Source organism: Empidonax traillii, unplaced genomic scaffold (assembly GCF_003031625.1).
Source record: "Empidonax traillii isolate 1590-97213 ecotype Southwest subspecies unplaced genomic scaffold, ASM303162v1 scaffold312:size2399984, whole genome shotgun sequence".
Taxonomy (NCBI): domain Eukaryota; kingdom Metazoa; phylum Chordata; class Aves; order Passeriformes; family Tyrannidae; genus Empidonax; species Empidonax traillii.
In genome coordinates this window covers 931,238-943,472 of record NW_020955505.1, presented here as the reverse complement: position 1 = coordinate 943,472, position 12,235 = coordinate 931,238, and the positions used below count along the sequence as shown (strand labels likewise).

Sequence of the window (12,235 nt, the reverse complement as noted above, 5' to 3'; positions counted from 1 at the left end):
GTGGGGGATGTCACTTCTTTTTTTTTTTAATGGCTAGTCATCACTTGGCAAGAGAATGATAATCAGAAATTCATACACAGATCATCACCATAACAGTGGAGTGAGGAGCTCAAAAGAAATCTACTTTTACTTTATGACTGGGTAACACAGTAGCAAACAGCAGAGTCAGCATATTCAAAACCTTTGTATAGAGAAGATGGAAATTTAAATTATTTATAAATCTGTCAGACTGAATCCCAGGAGGGCAGGGGGAACTGAAATAAGTTTTGAATAGACACACAAGGACTTCAGCTCAAGGTGCATTCTTTCTCAAAATGTAAGATGTAATTTTAAAAAACCAAAATCAGATGGAGAAATTATACCACAATCAAGTAAACCAATGATACAGTCCACTCAGAATACCACATGCAGTACTTTTCACTCAGTCACATAAAATTTTCAGAATTACAGGAATTTCAGGAACAGAAGAAGCAACAGAGCAAAATACCGTGGAAAGCAAAACATTTATCACACAGAGGAACTAACAGCTACTTTTCTTCTCAGAGTACTGTTGTGCTGTTCTGTTTATTCTTGGAAAATGAGCTTCTGTAAAAGAAAATAACCATCACTAGAGGGTGTCCCTCGATTTCTCCATACAACAATTCTGAAAACTGTTTGGACTCTGTCTGTCAACAGCATATCACTTCCTAGCACAAGCTGGCACAGTGAGACTCAAAAACCACTCAAAAGAAAAGTACATAGACCTCCAAGAGTTGGAAACATCCCTTAATTGTAGATGTCTGTAACAAATACCATATTTTTCTAAAATGTGTTAAAGGACAATACATACATTTTATTTTGGTAAAACTTGGTATTGATGAAAAACTAAGCATGTTTGTAATTCACTAGATTTTCATTTTACTGTTTTTTTAATATTCTGCTCTAATTTAGCTCTTTTATGCAGCCTATTTAGGTAAACCATAAAACCGTGCAATAAGATTCTTGTTCAAATTATTTAACAAGAATATTACAGAGATTCTGCTGAAGAAATTGGAGATTGGTTTTTGGGTACCAATCACCTCCATTCTTTCCAAGTCTGCAGTTAGACACTCAGTTCCAACAGCTCTCCACCACATCACTCTCCTACATTCTCCCACTTTGTGAGTAAAGTATTTCACGTGTGACTAAAAATAGCACATCAATAAATCCATACATCATATCCATGGAGCATACACATCAAGCACAAAATACAAGGTTCACAGAATCGTTATGCTCAGAAGGGACCTTTGTAGATCATCCACTCCAACCCCCCTGCCAAGGCAGGGACACCTGGAGCAGGTGACACAGGAACTCGTCCACGTGAGATTTAAGTGTCTCCAGAGAGGGAGACTCCACAACCTCCCTGGGCAGCCTGTTTCTGTGCTCTGCCACCCTTAATGTAAAGAAGCTCTTCCTCATGTTGAGATTGAACTTCTCATGTTCTAGTTTATGGCCATTGCTCCTCATCTTGTTGCTGAGCACCACTGGAAAGAGACTGGCATCATCCTCTTAGCACTCACCCTTGAGATATTTTTATGCATTAATGAGATCCCCTCTTAGTCTTCTCCAGACTAAACAGGCCCAGCTCCTGTAGTCTCCCCTCATAAGAGAGATGCTCCAGATTCCTCATCATCTTTGTGTCCTCTGCTGGACCCTCTCCAGTAGCTCTTTGTCTTTCTTGTACTGAGGAGCCCAGAACTGGACACAATACTCCAGATGTGGCCTCATTAGGGCCAAATAGAGAGTGAAGATCACCTCCCTCATCCTGCTGGCCATACTCTCCCCGATATAGCCAGGATACCTTTGGCCCTCCTGGCCAGAATGGCACACTGTTGGCTCATGGTCAAAGTGTCATCCATCAATACTTCCAGGTCCTTCTCTGCAGAGCTGCTCTCTAGTAGATCAGCCCCCAACCTGCACTGCTACTTGGGGTTATTCCTCCCCAGGTGCAGGACCCTACACCTGCCCTTGTTGAACTTCATTAGGTTTCTCCCCACTGAACTCTCCAGCCTGTCAAGGTCCCCCTGAATGGCAGCACAGCCTTCAGGTGTATCAGACACTCCCCACCCAGTTTGGTATCATCAGCAAACTTGCTGAGGGTACATTCTATCCCTTCTTCCAGGTCCTTGATAAACAAGTTGAGTAAGGCTAGACCCAGTATTGATCCCTGGGGGACACCACTGACTACAGGCTCCAACTGGATTCTACTCTGCTGATCAGAACCCTCTGAGCTCTGTCAATCCACCAGTTCTTGATCCACCTCACTGTCCATTCCTCTAACCCATATTTCCTGAGCTTACCTATGAGGATATTATGGGAGACAGTGTCAAAAGCCTTGCTAAAGTCGGGGCAGACAACATCCAGTGCTCTCCTCTCATCGACCCATCTTGCCGTGTCATCATAGAAGGCTATCAGATTGGTCAAGCAAGATTTCCCCTTGGTGAATCCATGCTGACTACTCTTGGTGACTTTCATTTCTCTTACATATTTGGTGACGACCTCCAGAATCACCTGTTCCACCACCTTTCCAGGGACGGAGGTGAGGCTGACTGGCCGGTTCACATTCAAATATGTAAATGCTGAATTTGACAAATGTGAGGGCACCTCATAATCTAATCACATTTAAACGGGATAGAAGCATGTCTAAATACGATAGGAGCATGTCAGGTCTCGCTCAAAGCCCGAGGCGACTTGGCTCTGGCAGACACAGACAGACACGCCTCCATCCCTGCTGGAATGCCAGGAGGAAGCCCCGGGGGTGACCAGAGCAGGGGGCAGAGACACCGAACCCCAGGAACAGGGGCAAGTCCAGCACCCTCGGGCCCGGCACTCCGGCCCGCCGCCCCCGGCAGCCGCAGCCCGTCCGGCCCGCCCCGCCCCGCCCCGCCGTCACTCACCGCGCAGCGCCCCCGCGGCGTGGCGGGGCCGGGCTGCCGCCATGGCGCCTCCGCTCCTGCGCTCCGCCCGCGGCTCGGCGGCACCCGCGGGCTCCGGCAGCTGCAGCGGGGTGGGAAGAGACGGGGGAGGCGCATGAGGAGGGGCCGCCGGGCCGGGCCGGGAGCAGGGGCTGGAGCGGGAACGGGAGCGGGAACGGGAAGCGGGATCGGGACGCGGCGCGCAGGGGGCCCAGCATGCGCGTGCGCAGTGGCCGGGCGGGAGGCGGCGGCGCTGCCCGAGGGATGAGGGATCGCTGAGGGAGCCTTGGGAGAGCCGGGCGGGGACCGACCGCGGGCACGGGACACACCTTCCGGAGGGAGACAGGGACACGGAGAGAGAGAGAGAGAGAGAGAGAGAGAGAGAGAGAGAGAGAGAGAGCGCGAGCGAGCTATGGATGCAGTTAGGCCTTGTCCCCAGACCCACAGACATAACCTCTGCTCTACCAAAACACCCAACTGCAGCAATTTTCCCCGTTAATTTCTTATATAGATATTACATATGTGCCTGTATATATACATCCTATGTGTATATATCTCCTTTATATATATATATCTCCCATATTTATATCTATCTATTTTGTATATATCTATGTCTGTAATAACTCCAGTGTTACGTCTATCTATCTATCTATCTATCTATCTATCTATCTATCATCTATCTATCTATCTATCTATCTATCTATCTATCTATCTATCTATCTATCATCTATCTACCTACCTATCTATCTGTCTAGGGGATATTGATCCAGCTCATATGTGTATGTATGTGTATATATATATATATGTATTTATGTATGTACGTATGTGTATACATTTATTTTTTATGTGAGCTGGATTGACAGTTATCCCCTGAATATACACTTATATTCCACTGATGGCACTGGCAGGCTACACTCCTGACACTGCTCAAAGTTAGCTCACATTGCTATTTGTTATCAAGATTTAAGCCTACTGACACCTCCAGATCATCTTGCCTGTTTATCTTTACAGTTTATCTCCTCGAATCACAGGAGTTTTTGTGTTTTTTCCCCTTCTGACACTTTGCTGTTTGAACATGATCACCTCAAAAACTTTTGTGCAGATGAGGAAACAGGATAGGTTTTGCAACCTACCCAAGACTAAATGTGTTTAACCAATAATTTGAAGATAACTTAATCAAATAATGTTGGATCAGTACGAAAGAGAAAAAAATAGAAGACCAGACATATTAAAGGTGAATACTTTCAGCATATGGTACGTCTCGTTGCAGTGTATTTGCACAGAAATTAATTATGCAAATCTGCCTTTAGCAGAATGGTAGTGACAGAACCAGGGTTGACAAGAGCTTAAAAGAGACCCTTGGCTTATGTATTTCACTTTTCCCAGTTACATATATAAAAGACTCCTATTACTTTTCCGTGACAAATGATCATACACCTCTTTTGTGTCAACTAACTGGACACTAACCTCCATGATTGTCATCTGGGAATTCTTCACTGCGGTTCATCTGGGCAATGGCTGACACCTGGCTGTCACAAGCAACACAGGAATCACTCATAAGAGATACACCTCAATATGTGCATAATGATCACAAGAGACATTCCATTTTCACCCAAATAATCAAATGACACCATTTAACATACAGCTTTAGTACTTAAAAAAAAAACAAACTTTTTTTTCATAATGGAATGAATAAAAAAATGTATTTATTTAATTATTCAATATAATAGTGAACAATGTGAGCATGTGCATGCTGTATGAACACTCTCCCAATTTTTTTTTCTACATAAACAATCCATATATGGTCTATAAAGCCAGCTGTAATAATAAGATCACAGAGACACGTTCAATCCCTTTTTTCCTACTTTCAGCATTGGACTGAAATCACTTCTACCAGCCAAATTACTTCAGTTTTATTTGCACTAGGAGGTGGCTGTATTTGATTACAAGCATTGGGGAAAATTTTAAATTTGTGTCCTTACAACTCAATTTGTGGCTACTATTACTGTGAGTTCTTGTGCTGCTTTACTTTTAGCGGGAAGGAACATGACCACAGCTGTGCTTGTTGCACCAGCATAGCTGCACCAGAGCAGAACCCAGGGACTGTACAGTGCTCACAGATGAAGTAACTCACAACTGCACACTTTATTCTGGGTTTTAAAATCCCCATGAAACAACTCACGGGAATAAAATGTGGGACCTTTTTCTGTACCTGGCTAAACTTCCTGTAGCAAGAGGGCTAACTGAAGGTGACACAGGTCACCAGTGGTTTCTCCATCATTTCTTTGTACTGGGTGTGTACAGGCTCATGCATACCTGCCTCAAAAAGTGCTTCCAGCCCAGCCTAGAATATGCAGAGTGATCTTCATATTCCTCTTTATCTCTTAGGACATACCTGATGAAAAAGGAGAAGAAGCAGAGGAGGAAGGATATGGTTATCTCCTGCCTGAGGCTTAGCTTTGCCAGCTACTGGCCCCAATTATTTTTAGGTTTCTAAATAAATCTCATAAAAAAATCCCTAAATAAATCTCTAAATAAGCTAGCACAGGGAGCTGAACACACCCTAAGCAAGTGGTTTTCTTAGGCAAATATGACTCCCTGTCCTAGTTAGAGCAGCTGGGACCAGTTCATCACTGTGTGGGTGTAACCCAAACTGTATTCTACACCCTCTGTGTCATTTCCCAGGAACTGTTAACGATAGACCATTTGCAGCAGCTGCCCAGAGCACACCTGACCCCTGAGGCTGTAAGCTGGGTGTTAGGAGGCCTGTGAGATAGGGGGATGTTCCTGTCCTCACACCATGACTCAACAACTATCCACTGTGGATCTCCCCACTCTGGGGAGGTACTTGGCATTCCTGTCCCAACCTGAGTGTATATAATCTTGGGGTCTTGGGACTTCTGGTACTACTTATGGGAGCCAGAGGAGGATCAGAACCTCAACCAAACTGCGACCACCACTCGCACTGAAAGGTTTTTCCTCTCCTTTTTTGGACTCGGGGACCACGTGGGGCTCAGCACAGGGGCCAACGAACACCATTCTGTTCATGCCCACATCTGGGTTTTTGGTGGGTTAAAACCAATTGTTCATCTGTGTAATTGTATTTATTGTATTATTTTGATTAAAATTGTAATTTTGACTTATAATCTCCTTTGAGTTGGGTTCATTTCTCCTGCTGGCTTACCTTTAAACCAGTGCACTCCCAAACTGCCTGTGCATTTGCCCCAGCACCAATTTACTCAATAAGTGTCTCTCACCCAAAAATGGCTACATTTCCTTGCTGCCAGCAAGGTTTATCAAATATCTTCTTCATGGCACAAAAGTAGAGCACTGCAACTAGTGGCAGCATTTTTATTGCTTGGCACAAAAACTTCTTTTTCCTATCAAGCTTTACGTATCAATTTAAACTATTTCTTAGAGGCACATGCAAATGGAGAACACTGGCAAGATATAGAAGTGCCTTCTGGCCACTTTCTTTTACAATTTGGTAGCATTTCTTGAAGTTAAATACTATAACAGATACTTTATAATATAATAAACAACTGGATGCAAGAACTATAAAGCTGTCCATTAGCTTAGAGTTGGTTTCCAAGCACTGAAAACTAATAACAGAAACACAGTGGAGCTTCTCTCAGTGCTCTTTAAAAGAAATTATTACATCAAAAGTACCTAGGAAATAATTTTGAGGATTTGAGGTTTTTAAATCTGTATCATTCATGAAAACACACAAAATGCAGTGACACTGAAACAGAGTTAAAGGAAAAAAGGAAAACGTTGGCTTCCTACCTGGGTTTTCTTATACAGCAGCTCTGGGAGCACAGGCAAGAGCCAAGCACAACACTCCCCCTAGCAACGATGCCTCAGCTGTGCTTTTTAAGAGAAAGAGTCAGATTCTCCTGCTTAAACCACTAAAACACTTCCGTCTAACTTTTCATAAACAATTTCATCTACAGTAAAAGGAAAAGTCATAAATAAAAGTCATAAATAGGAACTATCAGAGTTAGAAGACACTTAACATGACAACAGCTTTCTAGAATGGGAAAGATGTAATCAGAGGACAGGTTTCTTGGGGTAACGTAAACAGTACCCAATCACAGTTGTCTGCTAAGTCTCACTGTATGTGGGACTGTGGAAATGATCCAGTGGGTGAAACTTCATACAGAATTTTGGCAAGAACTCAGGTTCAACATCTTGTTTTGCTGATAAATCTGTGCCCAAGAAATTTATTCCAGTCTCAGAAACAGTTGTATAAACAATGTAAATTATGGACAAATATGAACAACATTATATAAGAACATTACTGTGATACCCTAAAGCAGTGGGGGACCTTTGCTTAATGAGATGGGAAGCTGCTTAAAAACACATCAGTACAATGACTGCTGACAGGAGACATACAGAATTCAAACCACATATGTTTCCTGGGGTGGAGAACAACTCATTACCCGCCTAGAATCAAAGTCATAATTTTTGGAAAAACAAAACAGAAGGGAAACTGCAACTCTTACAAGCCATGTACAGCATTTACTGAGTAAGAGTACATGTTTCTGTGCTCCTAGAATAGGAATACAAGTACCTTGTGCAACTCTACAGCAATCCTAGTTGCAGGGAGTCTACAAACAAGGAAGAACAAACTCTTCTCATCTTGATTATTTTAAACTGATTGCACCTTACTACAACATGACACAAGTCACAAATAACATTTCCTGCAATTTGTCACACACTGTTTAGAAGTCTGTGTTCACAACCAGAACATCTGATAGAGTGTGTGTGAAAGAAAGGGGTGTATGGAAGGGGCATCAGCATCAGTGGCAGGCAAGTTTTCAGATGATGAAAGAAGTTGTTCTACAACTCAAAAATTTTAAGCCCTTCCCACTCTCTTCTGAGCCTAGAGATAACACTTTGTTGAAAGCAGAGAAAGAAAAGCAACTGCTGGTACATTTCCTTCATACAATTCACTCATTTCTAGAAATCCCATCTGCTTCATGCAAAAAATTACCTTTAGAGCCTGCTTAGAACAATGGTTCATTTATGTATTTCAAGAATTCGGTATTTTTTGTCCCTTTGTTAACATGGCATAAACAAGGCCATTCTTTCACAGAGACGGTTTTACCAATACTGCCTTATATTTTGTATTATATTTAGGATTTTGACAGGTGTTTTAAAATTGAAAAGGAGCAAATTTATTATTCTGTTTCTGGTATTAGAGAATCACTTCAGACTCCATTTTAGGCTTTCAACCCCTAAAATTAAGTATTCTTAAAAAGTGCAATATTTAATATGTATTTAATGTGTTGAATTTGGAGCCATGAGAAGATTGCTAGCCCATCCTAGTACACTGTAAAATTTTCTGGAGATCAGCAAAGTTACTACACTTGAAGTTGTCCCAGGAGGAACTCTCAAGCAATACTTTATGAAAGGTCTGACAAGAGGACAATTCTGTCATTATAAGGGTACTTCTGTGTTCTCATCGATCTACATCTTCTCTCTAATTGTGAGACCTAAAAATCTCCAAATTAAATTATGCCCATTTTTTCACTTAGCAGACTGTTCTTGAAGAGCAGACATCTTCTGTAACTTTTGACATCTCAGAGTTAAAGGCTAACCTAAGTTAGTCACTTAAATACAGGTAATGTGAAGAGACAGTACGTCCTGATTCCTCTTTTCTTAATGTAAGTCCCTAATACAGGACCGTCCAAATGGAGATTTATCCCACCTATTTCTTTGCACTGGTGACAGGACAGTTAAGAACTAATTTAACCTACCCAGTGGTCTTTGAGCTTTTAGAGATTAAAGTCAGGTAAGAGAAATTTTCTACTAGTACTTCCTGCTGAGGGAACAGTCTGCCTAGAGGAAAAATCTCCTAACACCTCTTCCAGCAAGTAGCTGCCAAAATTATACCAAAATTATACTCAGAACTGAGGGCTGTAAGCCAAATGCCAAATAATCCAGGGCACTTTTTAATTTGCGTATATTTGCTATTAAAAATATGTGTAGTATGTGTCTAATTATTTTTTTTCCCTTAGGTAATAACTTTCATGAATTGATCTGATTTATGCAGCTAGGACAAAACCAAGTATCAGAGACCGAGAATTTCATGACACTATTTGGAAATTTCTTCCTGTGGATGTGAGGAAGAATCATGCCTCTGAAACTCAGAAATACGGACATAACCTCAGCTGGGAATGTTGACCTAAGGAGTTACAGGAAAGTGTATATGACCTCTAAATGCTCTCTGAGCTAAAGTCTAGATGTTTATACTGAAAGGAATAAATTGCTTCTTGAAAATAATGTATTACTCATTGGTAAAGATAGTTGTATATTTCTTTCTTGGCTCAATTTGTCTCCTGTTTACTTTCTTGTATTGTTCCTTGGATGGGACTCATCACCTACTGAAATAGATGTATAAAGTGGGCCAAATTTCCACATAAAACTGAAGTCCCTGCTGATCAAATTGCATAGTACAGAGTCAGTATAGATATTCTGAGTATGAATTACCTGGCAATGGATAAATAAATCAATAAATAAAGCAATCAGGGAAAACTAAGTTATTCAGTAATTGTTTTAGTGAATGAATATAAACTGAACCTAGCAACTGACCTGTGGAAGGTAAATAAAAACATTAAATGAACTACAACAACTAATGTGACATACTTGGTAGTAAATGAAATGAGCTGCTTGTCAATTCTGTATACTTTTGCCTATCCCAAAAGTATATAAACGGTGTTACATAGATTTAAAAAGATTTGAAGAATATAGATAATGTTCTCAGAACTAATATCCATTAGTAACTATTTTCCTCAATATTGTCTTAATATTGTAAAAAAATTGAGGACCCATTGCTTCTGAAAAAAATGTATAATGACCTAACCATATGGACATGAATGCCAACAGTGAGGAAAATAAAGGTATTTATTCAAAGGAACATACTCATATCAATTTGAAGATGTAGTTAAATGTTTAATTAGTTATCTAGGTTAAAAATATTCAGCCATGGAACACATGGCTTACTTCTTCCTTGATGTCACTCTGCAAGTATAAAGAAAGTCTGAAAGACTGTGGGGAGCTATTTTGTTTCAAATTACTTTATTTTTAGTTATGCATCTTTACATGTGTATATGCCAAGCAAATATGTGTATTTTTTACTTATAAATCTCAGGAACACTGAACTTCTTAATATGTTTGAATGTTTCCTGGTGGTTTGAGGTTTGTACGAGTTCTTGAAGCCTTGATCAGGAAGCCCGAGAGTTGGTACTGCAGCAAAGAGATGCTTCTTCCATGGAATTTCGCCCAGTAGCACTAATTTCTCTCTGTTGACACTAATTTCTCTCTGTGGACTGCAGGCAAAGTCTAGATGACTAGTTTTGTCTGGATGCCTAATTTAACATGGCATTATGGCATTTGTAGAATGATCTATATTTTGGACAGAAATCTTTAATGGTTTTCAAATCTAATCTCAAGGAGGTTTTGCTCTTTGTTTTCCTACAATATCTTGAAACCAAACCAGACCTCCCTGCCTGCTGGTGTAAACAGTGCGAAGATATTTTCCATATAAATTCAAATTTGGACAGAGAAATGCCCCAAATGAACTATCATGTCATCAAAGGTGATCTATTTTCAAGTAATATACTTGCAATAACAATGATTCACTTCAGGATAATATCTTGAGATCCTTAATGAGGGCAGGGACACATGGTACTTGTAGTCATACGTTGTCCATACATGTAGTAAAAGGATTCTTCTTGCCAAAACCTATAGAAATAATTCAACAAAATTACTTATTTTTAACTGTTCATGCCAAAATATTAAAGGGTTCAAAAAACAGAATCCGTTTGGGAAAACTTAGGGAAGTTAAAATTACTCTTCTACCATTCTACAAACATAAATCTAAAATTTTTAAGTAAAGGTAAGCAATAATTCTTGGTTTACTTATTCCCATGATGTCACTTTCAACATAGGTGTGGTTAAAATCTATCTTTTACACTGGATTCATTTTTACAAGATTACTACATGGAAGTAGTTTGCTTTTAGTTAGGATTGCAACCAAAAACATTTTACTATAAAGCTGTGTTATTTGCTCTGTTCAACTGAGAAAAATTCATTTTGTCTGAAAAGTTTCCAAATGTATTGTAACTACCAAATATGTTTTGTAGAGTCTGAAAAAAATCAGTCACGATATTTTCTTAAGCTTGGCTTTATAGAATGTTATCTAATTCTAATAAAAATTCTAATAAAAGCAAACATAAAATTTCTACTAATTCAAATGTCATAAATACATTTCTATATTTTTAAAGATAATAATCTAAATACATACTTCTATAAGTTGCTTTTTCTATGTAATATGTATTATAAGTCCAGTTCTGCATCTATTGAATTATGCTTCCTGGAAGTCATGGGCCTGATATCATCTGTTCTGTCCTGTGGAATTCAGTACAGGCAGGCACTGAACAATGCCAGTCCTCTTTGTGCCTTTTATAGGCGCTGATGGCTGTGAAACATCAGCATCAATCATTGTTGTAAATGATGATTGGGCTGCATTTTGCACTCATATTGTACTTAATTTGCAGATGTATAAATGATTGTGCAGCAGGATGATAAAATGAATTTCTAAGTGTTCTCTTCCATATTTTTTCACAGAAAGCAGCCCTTCTGTGACACTTATAAATTAGATGTCTAGTTAGAAAAATAATCCACTTTTGTCTTCTATCACACCTCTCTCACTGTCAAATAAAATAACTGCTGTACAAGCACTGATGGTTTGATTTGTGGTCAGGACTTTGCACCTGTTCACTGTAAAAAGCAGCAACTGTGTACACAAAGCCATGCATGTCAGTGTGGGAGGAAATGAAGGCAAGGATTCAGGGAGCATGGAGTAATGTTCCATACAGAACTGTAGTGATTGTTCTGCAATCTCAGTGGTATTTTTGTGTCATTTTATCCGGTTGTAATGTTCTTAATTCAGTTAAGTATACTGAAAAAATCCAGAAATTTCCCTCTGCCTTGGTCATAACTAAAGTGGAATCAAGAGCTGTGCAACACAGACAACCAGCATTTGACATTATCTGAATAACTGTTAGAAACATCAGGTTTCTATAAATATGGGATGAGTAAAGGATCGTAAATTCTTGAAAAGTAAGGGCACCCAATGAAAGACTGCCAGTCTTGACTAGTGTTGAATGCTGGAGAACTCATGATGTTCCTAGATATTTTTACGATGATTGATTGTTGCCACTGGTAAAATTGTTTCCTCATTTCCACTGGGGATTGATACAGTTTTTCACCAAGGAATCTTGCTCTACTCCCAT

General features: G+C 40.0%; 1 protein-coding gene across 4 annotated transcripts in view; it reads right to left on the bottom strand.

The window, feature by feature from the left end:
* Window positions 1–3,039, bottom strand: part of CC2D2A (coiled-coil and C2 domain containing 2A) — a 54,816-nt gene extending 51,777 nt beyond the window's left edge. For all 4 annotated transcript variants that reach the window (XM_027891225.1, XM_027891226.1, XM_027891227.1 and 1 more), the window contains exon 1: window positions 2,916–3,039. In XM_027891225.1, the coding sequence (XP_027747026.1) occupies window positions 2,916–2,958 (43 nt within the window). In that variant the 5' untranslated portion in view covers window positions 2,959–3,039. The remainder of the gene's footprint in view (window positions 1–2,915) is intronic.
* Between the last annotated feature and the right edge of the window lie 9,196 nt (window positions 3,040–12,235).